Below are 15,604 nucleotides of genomic sequence, written 5' to 3' on the forward strand. Positions count from 1 at the left end.
AAATGACACAAGTCCTCTGTGAGTTTGATCATAGTTTGATGGATTATAAACATCTTACTTCTTTGCCTTATATTAAATGGTCCTTCTGTCTGTTCCACTAGGTTTATCTAAATATCATTGATGTATCGTAACATGTCATCAAAATAAAAACTAGAATCTCTGCAACTGGTTTACAAGTCAGAAGTCATCAATAACATTTGCCATTTAAAAAAAAAAAAAAACAATTTAGATTACTGATTAGTCAAATTAGTGACTGATTATTCGATTCATTGTAGGCCTATATTTTTTTTTATGTGAATATATAATGATCCTTTACACTTTGTGACTTTACTAGTAGATCTATACTTTGGAGTAGACTTGTTTGTTGAGCTAAAGTCGGAAGTACACATTGAATTTTACTGTGATCTAGTAATCATCTAGTCAAATGTAGTGATCTACTTGTACTAGATCTAGAGTCTAGTAGTAGAGAGAGTAGGTCAGTAGGCCTATCTGTCATATCGTGATCAGTAGGTGGCTGAAGTTTTATAAATCTATTCCATGACAAAAACCCTGGCTAGATTTAGATCTAGTGGTCTAGACATCTAGATCTAACTAGAATTAAACTAGAAAACTGAATTAGAGAAGTAGCTTTCTGGATCTAGAAGTAGAATCTATATATTACTAATATTAGATCTAGTTGCGTCAAACGCTTAATTTTTGGTTGTTGTTTTTAATAAATGCACATAAAATACATTGTATTTTGGCAATAAAAATACCCAGTTGGTAGTCAAGTAATTCTAATAATTAATTAATGAATGACTCTATCAGTATTTGTTTTAGATCTATCAGATTCATATGACTTATTATTTATACTTATTTTATATCATTCTTCCAAGAAAATCTAGCTCTAGATCTATTTCATTTTAGATTAGGCTATAGTTTTTTTTTTTTTTTTTTTTTGTCATTTTATTTAGGCTACAATATTATCAAGATTAACTTTTTCTTTGTTTCCCACGAGACGTGTATGCCTATAGCCTAGTCCTTTCGATAATAAAAAAAAAACGATTAGAAATGCGTAGCTTGGAGTGTCAAAACTGTATTAGGCCTCCTATTTTTATTTCGTGCAATTTAGTATATCGTAACAAATACGCATTTAGCGGAACGGTAGACAGGTCTTCATCCAGATTTAGTGTAAATAAACCAAACACAGAAACACTGAAAGATTGTATTTTCGGAATTTAGATTCTATTTTTTGGAAAATAAGTGGCATTTTATAGGGTGATCGAAAAAAATAACTTTTGTGACGATCTCTTATTCAGGGAAATTGTATCTATTTTATCAGATAGTCAGAAAATGGATAAAGTTTTTACAGATCTAATAAAATATAGTGTGGGGAAGTTTTACTCTCAATGAAGGTCAATCCAAGTGGCTCTCGGAGTAAATTTCTTCTTTGGCATCCTCATCGATTTTTCAAATTGGTATGGTGCGCGAAAAAAGATGCGCGACGGCACTTCGACTCTCTTTGTCTTTGTAAAAAACTCGAAGCTGGTGTTCCATTAGTATAGTTCCATGGTGTAACCATTGGTAATGTCTAATGAAATAATGTTCGCCAGGAAATCTGTAGTCACAGATATCAGGAACTAATTTATGTAAAAAATGCTTTTGAATAATCTAGTGGATTGGATTTAGATGTATATTAAACTTAGCTAATAATCCTTTCACGTAATTTCTCTTTCGTTACGAAAATAAAATTAGTTTTGTGAAAATGGGTTTACCCGAGGTCGATACATTCTTATCTATTAAAAACGAAAAGAGCGATAGCTTTGTTAAATGAATGGGATTATAAAGTGAACAATTAAACGAAATAATTTTTAGTACGCGATTCATGAATGAATATAGATCTAGGCCCTAGGCCTATCTCAACTCGGCTTCGTGGCTTTCGTAAGTGTATGTAGCTTTAGAAAACCAAATTTGAATGTTTACATGATCAAAATATGAAATGAATGGACTTTAATTAATATGTTTATGTGTTAAAGTATAAGACTATCTGTGCGAAGAGAAGTTTTATCATCTTAGTGTTGAATTAGAGTTTTAGATCTAGGGATGGGATTATAAAGTAACAATAAAACGAAATAATTTTTAGTACGCGATTCATGAATGAATATAGATCTAGGCCTTTAACTCGGCTTCGCAGCTCTCGTAAACGAATGTAGCTTTAGAAAACCAAATTTGAATGTTTATTTGATCAAAATATGAAATGAATGGACTTTAATTAATATGTTTATGTGTTAAAGTATAAAACTATCTGTGCGAAGAGAAGTTTTATCATCTTAGAGTTGAATTAGAGTTTTAGATCTAGGGATGGGATTATAAAGTAAACAATTAAACGAATTAATATTTAGTACGCGATTCATTACTGAATTGTCTAATGAAAGAATGTTCGTCAGGAAATCTGTAATCACAGATATAAGGAACTAATTAATGTAAAAAATGCTTTTGAAACACAAAATTGAAGGTTAATTTTATTATATAATGAAATCAATGGATCTTCTTTTGTCTTTTCATGTGTCAAAGTAAAAAACTATCTGCGCAAAGTGTATTTCTTAAAATTAGATCTAGGTCTAAATCCTTTCTATCTTTTCTCATGTCAACATTGTAGACATGGCCTAGATCCATAAAATACTATAGCTGTAATAGAGTCGGACAACTTTATTTTTTTTTGAGGGTCTTACATTTGTTTTAGGGCTACAATACATACACTACGGTCTAAGTTGGTACCCAAGGAACATTCCTGCCTAGTTTTATCAAGATTGGTCAAGCGGTTTTGATGTCTATAAGTAACATACATACATACATACCCCTCACATTCTACTTTATAATATATATATATATATATACTAGACATATGTGACCCGCGGGTCTTTATTTGCGCATTACTTTCGATATAGTCACAGAGTGTTTTGTAAACAATTAAACGAAATAATAATGTAATAAGTAAAGCGAATGTGTCAATGTAAAAATGGTGTGAATGAAGCTATCAAATCAAAATAGCTAATAGGCTTAAATCTATTTTTTTTTCTAATTAAAACATTTGCTTGTAGGCCTACATATATTTGATTAAAAATTGAGATGAATAGACTAAATTTTGTATGTTCATGTGTTAAAGTATAAAGTAGATCTTGAGGTAGACAGAGCTCATTCTGTGTTGCGCATGCGTGACCTTTTTTCATGAATGAATATAGGCCTATCTCAACACGGCTACGCAGCTTTATTTAGCGAACAGCGAACGAATGTATTAAAAATGCTTTAGAAAAACAAATTTGAATGTTAATTTGATTAAAATATGAAATGAGTGGACAATAATTAGTATGTTTATGTGTTAAAGCATAAAACAATCTTTGCGAAAAGAAGTTTTATTATCTTAGAGTTCAATAAGAGTCACAGTTTTAGACCTAGGCCTAGGAATAGACTCAGTAGAGAGATGTGTTAATCACTGTTAATGTGTAACCATTTGGTAATGTCTAATGAAAGGATGTTCGCCAGACTTTACCCGCGGCCTTCGGGTCTAAGTTTGTGTTTACTAATCTAGTGGATTGGATTTAGATGTATGTTAAACTTAACTAATGATCCTTTCAAGTTTTTTCTCTTTCGCTACGAAAATAAAATTAGGTTTGCGAAAATGGGATTACCCGAAGCCGATAAATTCATATCTATTACAAACGAAAAGAGCTTTGTTAAATGAATGGGATTATAAAGTGAACAATTAAACGAAATAATTTTTAGTACGCGATTCATGAATGAATATAGATCTAGGCCTTTAACTCGGCTGCGCAGCTTTCGCAAATGAATGTAGCTTTAAAAACCAAATTTGAATGTTTATTTGATCAAAATATGAAATGAATGGACTTCATTTAATATGTTTATGTGTTAAAGTATAAAACTATCTGTGCGAAGAGAAGTTTTATCATCTTAGAGTTGAATTAGAGTTTTAGATCTAGGGATGGGATTATAAAGTAAACAATTAAACGAATTAATTTTTAGTACGCGATTCATTACGGTATTGTCTAATGAAAGAATGTTCGTCAGGAAATCTGTAATCACAGATATAAGGAACTAATTAATGTAAAAAATGCTTTTGAAACACAAAATTGAAGATTAATTTTATTATATAATGAAATCAATGGATCTTCTTTTGTCTTTTCATGTGTCAAAGTAAAAAACTATCTGCGCAAAGTGTATTTCTTAAAATTAGATCTAGGTCTAAATCCTTTCTATCTTTTCTCATGTCAACATTGTAGACATGGCCTAGATCCATAAAATACTATAGCTGTAATAGAGTCGGACAACTTTATTTTTTTTGAGGGTCTTACATTTGTTTTAGGGCTACAATACATACACTACGGTCTAAGTTGGTACCCAAGGAACATTCCTGCCTAGTTTTATCAAGATTGGTCAAGCGGTTTTGATGTCTATAAGTAACATACATACATACATACATACCCCTCACATTCTACTTTATAATATAGACTAGACATATGTTACCCGCGACCCGCGGGTCTTTATTTGCGCATTAATGTCGATATAGTCACTGAGAGTGTTTTGTAAACAATTAAACGAAATAATAATGTAATAAGTAAAGCGAATGCGTCAATGTAAAAATAGTGTGAATGAAGCTATTAAATCAAAATAGCTAATAGGCTTAATTAATTCCATTTTTTTTTTCAAATTAAAACATTTGCTTGTAGGCCTACATATATTTGATTAAAATTTGAGATGAATAGACTAAATTTTGTATGTTCATGTGTATAAAGTATAAAGTAGGTCTTGAGGTAGACGTAGATCTAAATCTACACTAATCTAGAGTTCTGTGCTGCGCATGCGTGAACTTTTTTTCATGAATGAATATAGGCCTATCTCAACACGGCTACGCAGCTTTAGCGAACAGCGAACGAATGTATTAAAAATGCTTTAGAAAAACAAATTTGAATGTTAATTTGATTAAAATATGAAATGAATGGACAATAATTAGTATATTTATGTGTTAAAGCATAAAACTATCTTTGCGAAAAGAAGTTTTATCATCTTAGAGTTCAGTAAGAGTTTTAGACCTAGGCCTAGGAATAGACTCAGACCTCAGAAGAGAGATGTGTTAATGTGTAACCATTTGGTAATGTCTAATGAAAGAATGTTCGCCAGGAAATCTGTAGATATCAGGAACTAATTTATGTAAAAAATGCTTTTGAATAATCTAGTGGATTGAATTTATTTGTATGTTAAACGTAGCTAATGATCCTTTCACGTTATTTCTCTTTCGCTACGAAAATAAAATTAGGTTTGCGAAAATGGGTTTACCCGAAGTCGATACATTCTTATCTATTAAAAACGAAAAGAGCGATAGCTTTGTTAAATAAATGGGATTATAAAGTGAACAATTAAACGAAATAATTTTTAGTACGCGATTCATGAATGAATATAGATCTAGGCCTATCTCAACTCGGCTTCGCAGCTTTCGTAAGCGAATGTAGGTTTAGAAAACCAAATTTGAATGTTTATTTGATCAAAATATGAAATGAATGGACTTTAATTAATATATTTATGTGTTAAAGTATAAAACTATCTGTGCGAAGAGAAGTATTATCATCTTAGAGTTGGATTAGAGTTTTAGATCTAGGGATGGGATTATAAAGTAAACAATTAAACGAAATAATTTTTAGTACGCGATTCATGAATGAATATAGATCTAGGCCTTTAACTCGGCTTCGCAGCTTTCGTAAACGAATGTAGCTTTAGAAAACCAAATTTGAATGTTTATTTGATCAAAATATGAAATGAATGGACTTTAATTAATATGTTTATGTGTTAAAGTATAAAACTATCTGTGCGAAGAGAAGTTTTATCATCTTAGAGTTGAATTAGAGTTTTAGATCTAGGGATGGGATTATTAAGTAAACAATTAAACGAATTAATTTTTAGTACGCGATTCATTACGGTATTGTCTAATGAAAGAATGTTCGTCAGGAAATCTGTAGTCACAGATATCAGGAACTAATTTATGTAAAAAATGCTTTTGAAACACAAAATTGTAGGTTAATTTAATTATATAATGAAATCAATGGATCTTCTTTTGTCTTTTCATGTGTCAAAGTAAAAAACTATCTGCGCAAAGTGTATTTCTTAAAATTAGATCTAGGTCTAAATCCTTTCTATCTTTTCTCATGTCAACATTGTAGACATGGCCTAGATCCATAAAATACTATAGCTGTAATAGAGTCGGACAACTTTATTTTTTTTGAGGGTCTTACATTTGTTTTAGGGCTACAATACATTCACTAAGGTCTAAGTTGGTACCCAAGGAACATTCCTGCCTAGTTTTATCAAGATTGGTCAAGCGGTTTTGATGTCTATAAGTAACATACATACATACATACATACCCCTCACATTCTACTTTATAATATAGATATATATATTATTATTATATTTTTTTAACTAGATCTACGTACACCAAACATGTCACTGAACTATTTAAATCTATCTTAGTATCCATTTAACTTGTTTATATTTTGCTGTTTTGAAGAGACAAATAAAACATTTTATGAAAAGGCACTGCAAATGTCTTATCTTAAAAACACTAAAACATGTTCATGTCTTATTCTGGGTTTGTTTTTCAAGACAAAAATTAATGTAAAAAAAGGTTTATTTTTAAAATGTTTTACATGTTATGAATGTGCCTTCAGAGTTGAAGATAATTTACTTCCTAGTCCAAACCTCCCTCATTATGACAGGGGATGTCAGTGGGGAGGGTTTGAACCCAGACTATCGATAGTTCAGAACAATAGTCCAGCATGCAAACTGCACATACAAGCAGCGATTAAATAATGGTTAAGTCTTTAATTAGCCAGTAAAAAATTCTCTGTCACTTTAACTCAAGATACCAGATACCTCAGGATGCTGTCACTTTAGCTCATATACCTCAGAGTGATATCACTTTAACTCTTAGATACCTAAGGATGATGTCACTCTTACTCTAGATATCTCAGCCTTTGCTGAAGAAAATCACCAAAGAACTCACACAAGCTTCAGCTGGAATAGCTTGCCCAGTGTGCAGCAGATGATTTCCGGCCCACAAGCCACATGAGAACAGACAAAAATATAGTGCAAAGCCCTCAGCCCCCTGGATACTTTAAGTGGTCATCATACGTTCACAATGGTTGAAATATATGTAATGTTACATTTACTAGATACCCGAGGATGATGTAACTTTGACTTTAGATAACTAAGAATGATGTGACTTTGATTCTAGATACCTCACGGTGATGTTACATTGACTCAAGATACCTCTGGACATGGTTGAAATATATGTAATGTTACATTTACTAGATACCCGAGGATGATGTAACTTTGACTTTAGATAACTAAGAATGATGTGACTTTGATTCTAGATACCTCACGGTGATGTTACATTGACTCAAGATACCACTGGACAATGTCACCTTGACTTTAGATAACTCAGGCGTATGTTACCATATATTAGCTTCCTTCAGTCATAGAACGTAGAACCATTATGGTTCATCTCGAACACTTTTTCATATGGCTGTGGAGCCCTATTTTGGATAGACACTCCCATCTACTTATATTGTAGGTCAAGGTGGCTTTCGCTTTGGTGGTAGCAGAGCCTGTCATTTTTCAGATGGCACGCTTTTCTCAAGAGCTGAGGCCCATCGCCCATGTTTTCTCACTGTCCATAGCTTTCTTTATCACCATCTCTCTTTAACTAATTCGGTCTAAGGCTATGTCTTCCCAATGGTAAGTATCAATGTTCATGGATTTTAAATCCTGTTTTATCACATTCACATAACGGAGGTGGGGGCGACCAGTTTTTCTTGAGCCAGATGCAAGTTGCTTGTACAGAAGGATTTTTGGGATGCGATTATCCTCCATCAGACTGTGAGACAGATAACTCCTTGGTATGTTGTAAGATCAATCTTTTCCCTATTACCATGAGCCTATAGATACCTCAGGACTATGTTACCTTGACTTTAGATACCTTGAGATGATGTCACTTTGACTCAGGGTGATGTTACATTGGCTGTAGATACCTCAGGGTGATGTTTACTCTGGATATCTCACTGTGATGTTACCTGACCATAGATACTAGAGGATAATGTTAATTTAGAAACTTGTTTATTTATTATGGATGAATATAAAAAATGAATTTGTTTTTATTTGATCCTAATCAGGAGCTTCATGCACATTTGAATACAACCTATAGTCTACGAACTCTTCGCCTTTTATTGGAATCTAACAATGGCAGTGAAAATATTGAAGATATGTACTTTACTACAAGTCATCCGATAGCAGAGTAGGTTGAGCCTTTTTTTCTTCTTCACACACATTTAGTTGTTCTTAAAATTTTTGGTTGGGTTTGGGGGGGGGGGGGAGGGGGATGGCTGTTCTATATGAAAAGTTTTTTTTTTTTTTATTTAGCTATTTTGTTGCATTAAAGACATTTTCTGCTAGATGTTTGTCTGAATGTATATTTCTAATATTATTTCAGAAGTTTTAAGCTGTTTACCAAAATACAGTCACTTGTGACAACGCCTGAGGATGTCTACATTGTAGGTTTTTTTATTTGTTTAGTCACAGTTTAGTGCTATGTATCTAATGTCAATGAGTTCACTGTTGTGTCTTCAATGTTTCATTTCAATGTTGTTTCTTCTGCCCTATGTGTAATGTTGTCTTTTGTGTTTTATGTTATTCATTCAATGTTTTGATTTTCATATGCCTACCTCATGAAGCCTCTTTAAAAATATGAAATAGAACTAATAATAGGATCACTTGCCTATATTTTGTCTTTCATTTCTAACATTTAATATTATTTTCTTCCTTACCACTCTGTAGCTGACAAAAAGTATTATTGAAGAATATGCTGAAGAAAATGTTAAGTACCTAGAATTGAGGTCTACACCAAAGCATATTCCTAGTTCTGGGATGACTAAAGAGGTGTATTTACGAACAATGATTGAAGCCATCAAAGACAGTGAAAGTGAAGGTTATCCAATAATTGTCAGAATATTGGTATCAATTGATCGTAGGCAAGGCTTAGAAAATGCAAGAGTAGCAGTTGATCTTGCAGAAAAACTAATGAATGAAGATAACATTGTTGTTGGTATTGACTTCAGTGGAGATCCAGAGGTTAGTCCAGATTTTTTTGTCAAGAATTCTTCTGAAAAACTTTTGTTTAAAAAGCACTGTGTGAATACTGTATTCTGTTACATAAACTTTGGAAATATTTTTTACTTCTAATTAGGGCCTCTAAAATTATACATGAACTAGCAAAGTTGATTTCTTCCAAAAGAAACAGATGACCTTAACATCATCTGTCTTATAGATCACAAGGTCTGAAAGGGGAACTTTACTTTTTTTAATGTTCCTTAGGTTTAAAGGAAAATCTAGAAATTTTAAAAGTGATATTCCTTAAGATTGTTGTTGACTCTTATCAATTGTTGCAAATGAATAAAAGTACACAATGTATACATCGTAGAAGTGTTTCATGATTATAGCATGCTTTGAGCGCTAGGGTCTGTTATCTTTAGGCGCTCAGAAAACATAACTCTGCTGTTGAAGCCTCTCTGCCATATTTATATACATGTGTCATATTTTGTCAATGTTTAGGTTGGTGATGCTGCTGACTACATTCCAGTATTTCTGGATGCTGCTAAAAGAAAACTGAAACTTGCTCTACATTTAGCAGAGGTAAAATCTTGCCAGAAACAAGAAATATTTTTTACTTTCTGATCACTGCTGACAAATCTTCTAAAACATTATTCATTACATTGTAAATCTGTTCTTCCACATGTATGGCATTATTAGAATGTATTTCTAGAATTAATGGTCATCTTACAAGTTGAACTCTAGTGGAGGAAAGAAAGTTTAAAGGCTTTTTTTTTACTTTGGGACAACTCTTTCTACAATTATATATAAACTCCCTCTGTCTGTCTGGTAAAAAGTATGTACATGTTATTTCTTCCCCAGCCTTTTTCAGATCTAGTTGAAACTTAGCACAATTATTCATTGACATGAATCAATATTTAACAAAAGTAACCGATTAGACAATTAATTGCTGTTAATTAATTATTTTGTCTAGTAGTAACAAGGGAAAATAATACTTGAGTATTCACAGGTATGGCTAAATTTGTTGGGTTTAGTCCCCTTAAATAATTGTTAATGCTATTTCTCCCTCACATTTTTTTAATTTTTTTTTTTATATTTTGCTTGCTCTATTATTTCCACTTGTTCTAAGACTGAAATTCATCACCTAGTGTTCATTTATTTATTTAATGGATAATGCCCCCACAAAATGAGTTGGTAAAACTGATTTCCTGTTTTGTTTTTTGTTGTTTATTTTTTTACAAAGCTTATATCAACTCACTCTGTCTGTCTGGTAAAAAGTTTAACATGTTATTTCTTCCACATCCATTCTAGAACCAAGCTGAAACTTGACTCAATTATTCATTGGCATAGACAATACATGTATCAATAAAACAAAATAACCAATTAATTATTGAAGCCAAAACAAAATTGTGTTATATTTTTTTCTTAATACAATTCTACTAACTTTTGTTTTTATTGTGAAACTGATACAGTATTGTATTACTTTAAATTTCAAAGCAGAATAAGCAATGATACAGATTTCTAAGAAGAACTGGAATAAAAAGAAGTTCCAGAAAGACTTGAGAAATATGTAAAAGTAGAGACAATCACAACAAATGATTTTTTTTTTTAATATTAAAAGATGTAACTTAATTTATTCAAGTCAACATGTAATTTTATTCATAAACTTTTCCCCAGGAATATTATCCTTTTTAAGCCAAAAAGAAAAGCTTGGTTTTCTTTTTTTTAAATTTATAATGGGTCTTTTATCTCACAGACTCAAACATTTGAATGCCTGCATCTATATATTATTAACTGTAATTAGGCATTTCACAGTCAGAAACTTTTAAATACTTTAAAACTGTAAAAAAAAAAACTTCTATATTCCAGTTAAACAAGGAGCATTCCTTTCAAGAGACTGTGAAAGTACTAGAGCAGTGTTGTGATCTCCCCATTCGTATAGGTCATGGCACATTTCTACACCATGCTCAACAGAATGACAAATGGTCAGCATTGGCAAATCTTGTGTATACTAAGAAGATACCAATAGGTGAGTAATTTTGCATGCACTCATGGGATTGTTTGAGCCAAAAAAAAGTTTGTGTTGTTAATTTAGAGGAAACTTTGCACATGATGTCTTTGTAGGAATTGCAGCTATTTCTAAATATCTATTCATTAATTGTAAACATTTGTCTTGGTATTCTAAATATCTATTCATTAATTGTTCACCTTTGTTTTGGTATTGATCTATTACTAAATATCTATTCATTAATTGTACACATTGGTATTAGTGTTATTGTTTTTTTTAAGTATAGCTCTATTTTATAAAGTAGCTGTTTATTTTCTTTATGTTCAAATTTCTGGGAAAATAGTCACAACAGATTCTTTTAATATGATCTGAATTTACCAATCATAATAGGAGCACACTTCATTTTGTAAAATCCTTATTTATCTTTAAAAGAATTTATTAGATTGGACAGTAAACTGCACATAATCTCAAGAGATAACATGTATATTTATGTAATGAATTTTGTTTTCATTGTAGAAGCATGCATTACTTCAAATCTGAAAACAGAAACTGTGCATTGTTTAGAGCAACATCACTTCAAGTACTGGAAAGATAGAGGACATCCAGTTATTTTATGTGTAAGATTTAGATAGAGGACATCCAGTTATTTTATGTGTAAGATTTAGATAGAGGACATCCAGTTATTTTATGTGTAAGATTTAGATAGAGGACATCCAGTTATTTTATGTGTAAGATTTAGATAGAGGACATCCAGTTATTTTATGTGTAAGATTTAGATAGAGGACATCCAGTTATTTTATGTGTAAGATTTAGATAGAGGACATCCAGTTATTTTATGTGTAAGATTTAGATAGAGGACATCCAGTTATTTTATGTGTAAGATTTAGATAGAGGACATCCAGTTATTTTATGTGTAAGATTTAGATAGAGGACATCCAGTTATTTTATGTGTAAGATTTAGATAGAGGACATCCAGTTATTTTATGTGTAAGATTTAGATAGAGGACATCCAGTTATTTTATGTGTAAGATTTAGATAGAGGACATCCAGTTATTTTATATGTAAGATTTTATTCTTAGATCAAATTAAAGCTAGGTAATCACAATATGATTAATGTTTTAGAAACATGACTAAACACAGATGACCCCAATTTAGAAATATCAATAATATGATACATCTGACAAACGAGGGGATGTCTTAATAGTCATCACAAATAACACGCAATAACTCGTATATCTAATGACATTCAATGCTAGCCCAGTGCACATTGTTGGTGGTAAGTCTAAGACCACACATGGTAAGTCTAAGACCACATTGTCACTTTAAAAAAATCTTTGTGTCCAATGGAACCATGCCTCTATGGCTTTATATTAACATTTTGGGTAAAAGTTTCAATTGGCAGCCAGGGAGTTTGGACATCAATGATTTAAATCGCTACAACAATGCTGGGTCTACTTAACATAATTTAAACTGTTAGTACGGCCCTGAGTTCAGTACATAACAATCCTCAGTCCACTTAACCACTACAGTAGCCCTGAGCTCAGTACATAACAATCCTCAGTCCACTTAACCACTACAGTAGCCCTGAGCTCAGTACACAACAATCCTCAGTCCACTTGACCACTACAGTTGCCCTGAACTCAGTACACAACAATCATCAGTCCACTTGACCACTACAGTAGCCCTGAGTTCAGTACATAACAATCCTCAGTCCACTTGACCACTACAGTAGCCCTGAGCTCAGTACATAACAATCCTCAGTCCACTTGACCACTACAGTAGCCCTGAGCTCAGTACACAACAATCCTCAGTCCACTTAACCACTACAGTAGCCCTGAGCTCAGTACATAACAATCCTCAGTCCACTTAACCACTACAGTAGCCCTGAGCTCAGTACACAACAATCCTTAGTCCACTTGACCACTACAGTAGCCCTGAGCTCAGTACACAACAATCCTCAATCCACTTGACCACTACAATAGCTCTGAGCTCAGTACACAACAATCCTCAGTCCACTTGACCACTACAGTAGCACAACAATCTTCAGTCCACTTGACATCATTTTAACCACTACAGTAGCCCTGAGCTCATTAGACAACAATCCTCAGTCTACTTGACCACTACAATAGCCCTGAGTTCAGTACACAACAATCCTCAGTCCACTTGACCACTACAGTAGCCCTGAGCTCAGTACACAACAATCCTCAGTCCACTTGACATCATTTTAACCACTACATTAGCCCTGATTTCAGTACACAACAATCCTCAGTCCACTTGACCACTACAGTAGCCCTGAGCTCAGTACACAACAATCCTCAGTCCACTTGACATCATTTTAACCACTACATTAGCCCTGATTTCAGTACACAACAATCCTCAGTCCACTTGACCACTACAGTAGCCCTGAGTTCAGTACACAACAATTCTCAGTCCACTTGACCACTACAGTAGCCCTGAGCTCAGTACACAACAATCCTCAGTCCACTTGACATCATTTTAACCACTACATTAGCCCTGATTTCAGTACACAACAATCCTCAGTCCACTTGACCACTACAGTAGCCCTGAGCTCAGTACACAACAATCCTCAGTCCACTTGACATCATTTTAACCACTACATTAGCCCTGATTTCAGTACACAACAATCCTCAGTCCACTTGACCACTACAGTAGCCCTGAGTTCAGTACACAACAATCCTCAGTCCACTTGACCACTACAGTAGCCCTGAGCTCAGTACACAACAATCCTCAGTCCACTTGACCACTACAGTAGCCCTGAGTTCAGTACACATCAATCCTCAGTCCACTTGACCACTACAGTAGCCCTGAGCTCAGTACACAACAATCCTCAGTCCACTTGACCACTACAGTAGCCCTGAGTTCAGTACACAACAATCCTCAGTCCACTTGACCACTACAGTAGCCCTGAGCTAACAACATAACAATCCTCAGTCCACTTGAAATAATTTTAACCACTACAGTAGCCCTGAGCTCAGTACAAATAGAAATTTGTTTAAAAATTAAGATCACAATGTGAAAATGTAGTTTCTTTTTCTTATGACTGTTTCAGGCTGATGGTAAAGGAGTGTACAACACAAGTCTTTCACAAGAATATTTCTTAGCAATGTCTGCCTTCCAGCTGACCCAGCAAGAGCTCAAAGACTATGTTGTAGGAACATTAGACTCTATTTTTGGGAGTGATGAGATCAAAGAAGAACTTAGAACTGAATTTACTACGTTGATGAGCACTTTACCTTCAGTGTAAATCTTTAGGTTGAATAGAATGAGTTCATTTGACATTTGTTGGTAAAACATTACCTGCAAAGTAGGTTAGAAAAGTTGACACATTGGGTGTAATTTTTGGGCATTATATTTTGTTGTTATTTTCATGTAAGATTTTGTGTTCTTTATTGTTTATGACATGAGGAGGTGATGTATTTGTCCTAGTCACTTCCGCATTGTCCATTGCAATTGATATTTATGTAAAGAGATTTTCTATCTGTATACTTGAAATCCCTCAATTCTATCAAATTATATTTGGCAGCTGCCTGGTTATTTGGTTTGTGCTCTGGACTGTTGTTCGAACCCTGCCCACTACCATCCCCTGTTGGAGGTTTGGTTTGTGCTCTGGACTGTTGTTCGAACCCTGCCCACTACCATCCCCTGTTGGAGGTTTGGTTTGTGCTCTGGACTGTTGTTTGAACCCTGCCCACTACCATCCCCTGTTGGAGGTTTGGGCTAGGATGGAATAATCTTCACTTCTGAAGGACTATCTCAAGATGATTATAATGCTCAATGATTTTCAACTGAAATGTATTCAATATTTATTTTATTGTTGCTATTTTACATACATAAACACCATTTTTAAAACATTTTAGAATCTTTTATTTTATAGACTAAGTACAGAGTATATGCAATTCTGCAGCATATATGATTAAATTTTTGGACAATGTTGTTTTTTTTTTTTCAGTAATGTTCATTATGTGTTTTTAGGTGCAAAAGATACTTATCTTACCTTGTAACAATTGTAACAAGCATTTGTTTTACTGTTACAAGACTTCCCCTGAGATTTTCACTAGGGTAACATGCATTTATTCTCAATAAAATTTTGATAACTCTCTTTACTGATGCTTTTTTTTGTACGTTTTGTGAATGTGATTATTTTCATTTGTATTATGTAATTAGATATTATTGGACACATTCTTGCAAGGCTGAACAGAGTTGGTTAAGGGTATGTGATGTTAACAGAATTGTTATGCACAAAGCAAGAAAATATCTGTTCAAAGATCATGCTGTTTCAGAGTTTTATTAGATATTTGGCATGCATCTCAAAGTTTATAGATATTATAGCCACCTGCTTCCCGTCCAGCTATTCAGAGCACCTATGGATAGAAATATTTAAAAATAACTCTTGTGCAATTGAAGTAGAGTTGACTTACATTACT

The 15,604-nt window shown here is 33.2% G+C and overlaps 1 protein-coding gene across 2 annotated transcripts in view; it reads left to right on the forward strand.

The window, feature by feature from the left end:
* Nucleotides 1-15,283, forward strand: part of LOC106069782 (adenosine deaminase-like protein) — a 37,452-nt gene extending 22,169 nt beyond the window's left edge. For both annotated transcript variants that reach the window (XM_056038916.1, XM_056038921.1), the window contains exons 2-8: nt 8,218-8,339; nt 8,535-8,595; nt 8,879-9,172; nt 9,653-9,733; nt 11,021-11,180; nt 11,676-11,776; nt 14,230-15,283. In XM_056038916.1, coding sequence (XP_055894891.1) covers nt 8,218-8,339; nt 8,535-8,595; nt 8,879-9,172; nt 9,653-9,733; nt 11,021-11,180; nt 11,676-11,776; nt 14,230-14,424 — 1,014 coding nt within the window. In that variant the 3' untranslated portion in view covers nt 14,425-15,283. The remainder of the gene's footprint in view (nt 1-8,217; nt 8,340-8,534; nt 8,596-8,878; nt 9,173-9,652; nt 9,734-11,020; nt 11,181-11,675; nt 11,777-14,229) is intronic.
* Nucleotides 15,284-15,604: the final 321 nt, after the last annotated feature.

The sequence above is a fragment of the Biomphalaria glabrata genome, chromosome 1 (assembly GCF_947242115.1).
Source record: "Biomphalaria glabrata chromosome 1, xgBioGlab47.1, whole genome shotgun sequence".
Taxonomy (NCBI): domain Eukaryota; kingdom Metazoa; phylum Mollusca; class Gastropoda; family Planorbidae; genus Biomphalaria; species Biomphalaria glabrata.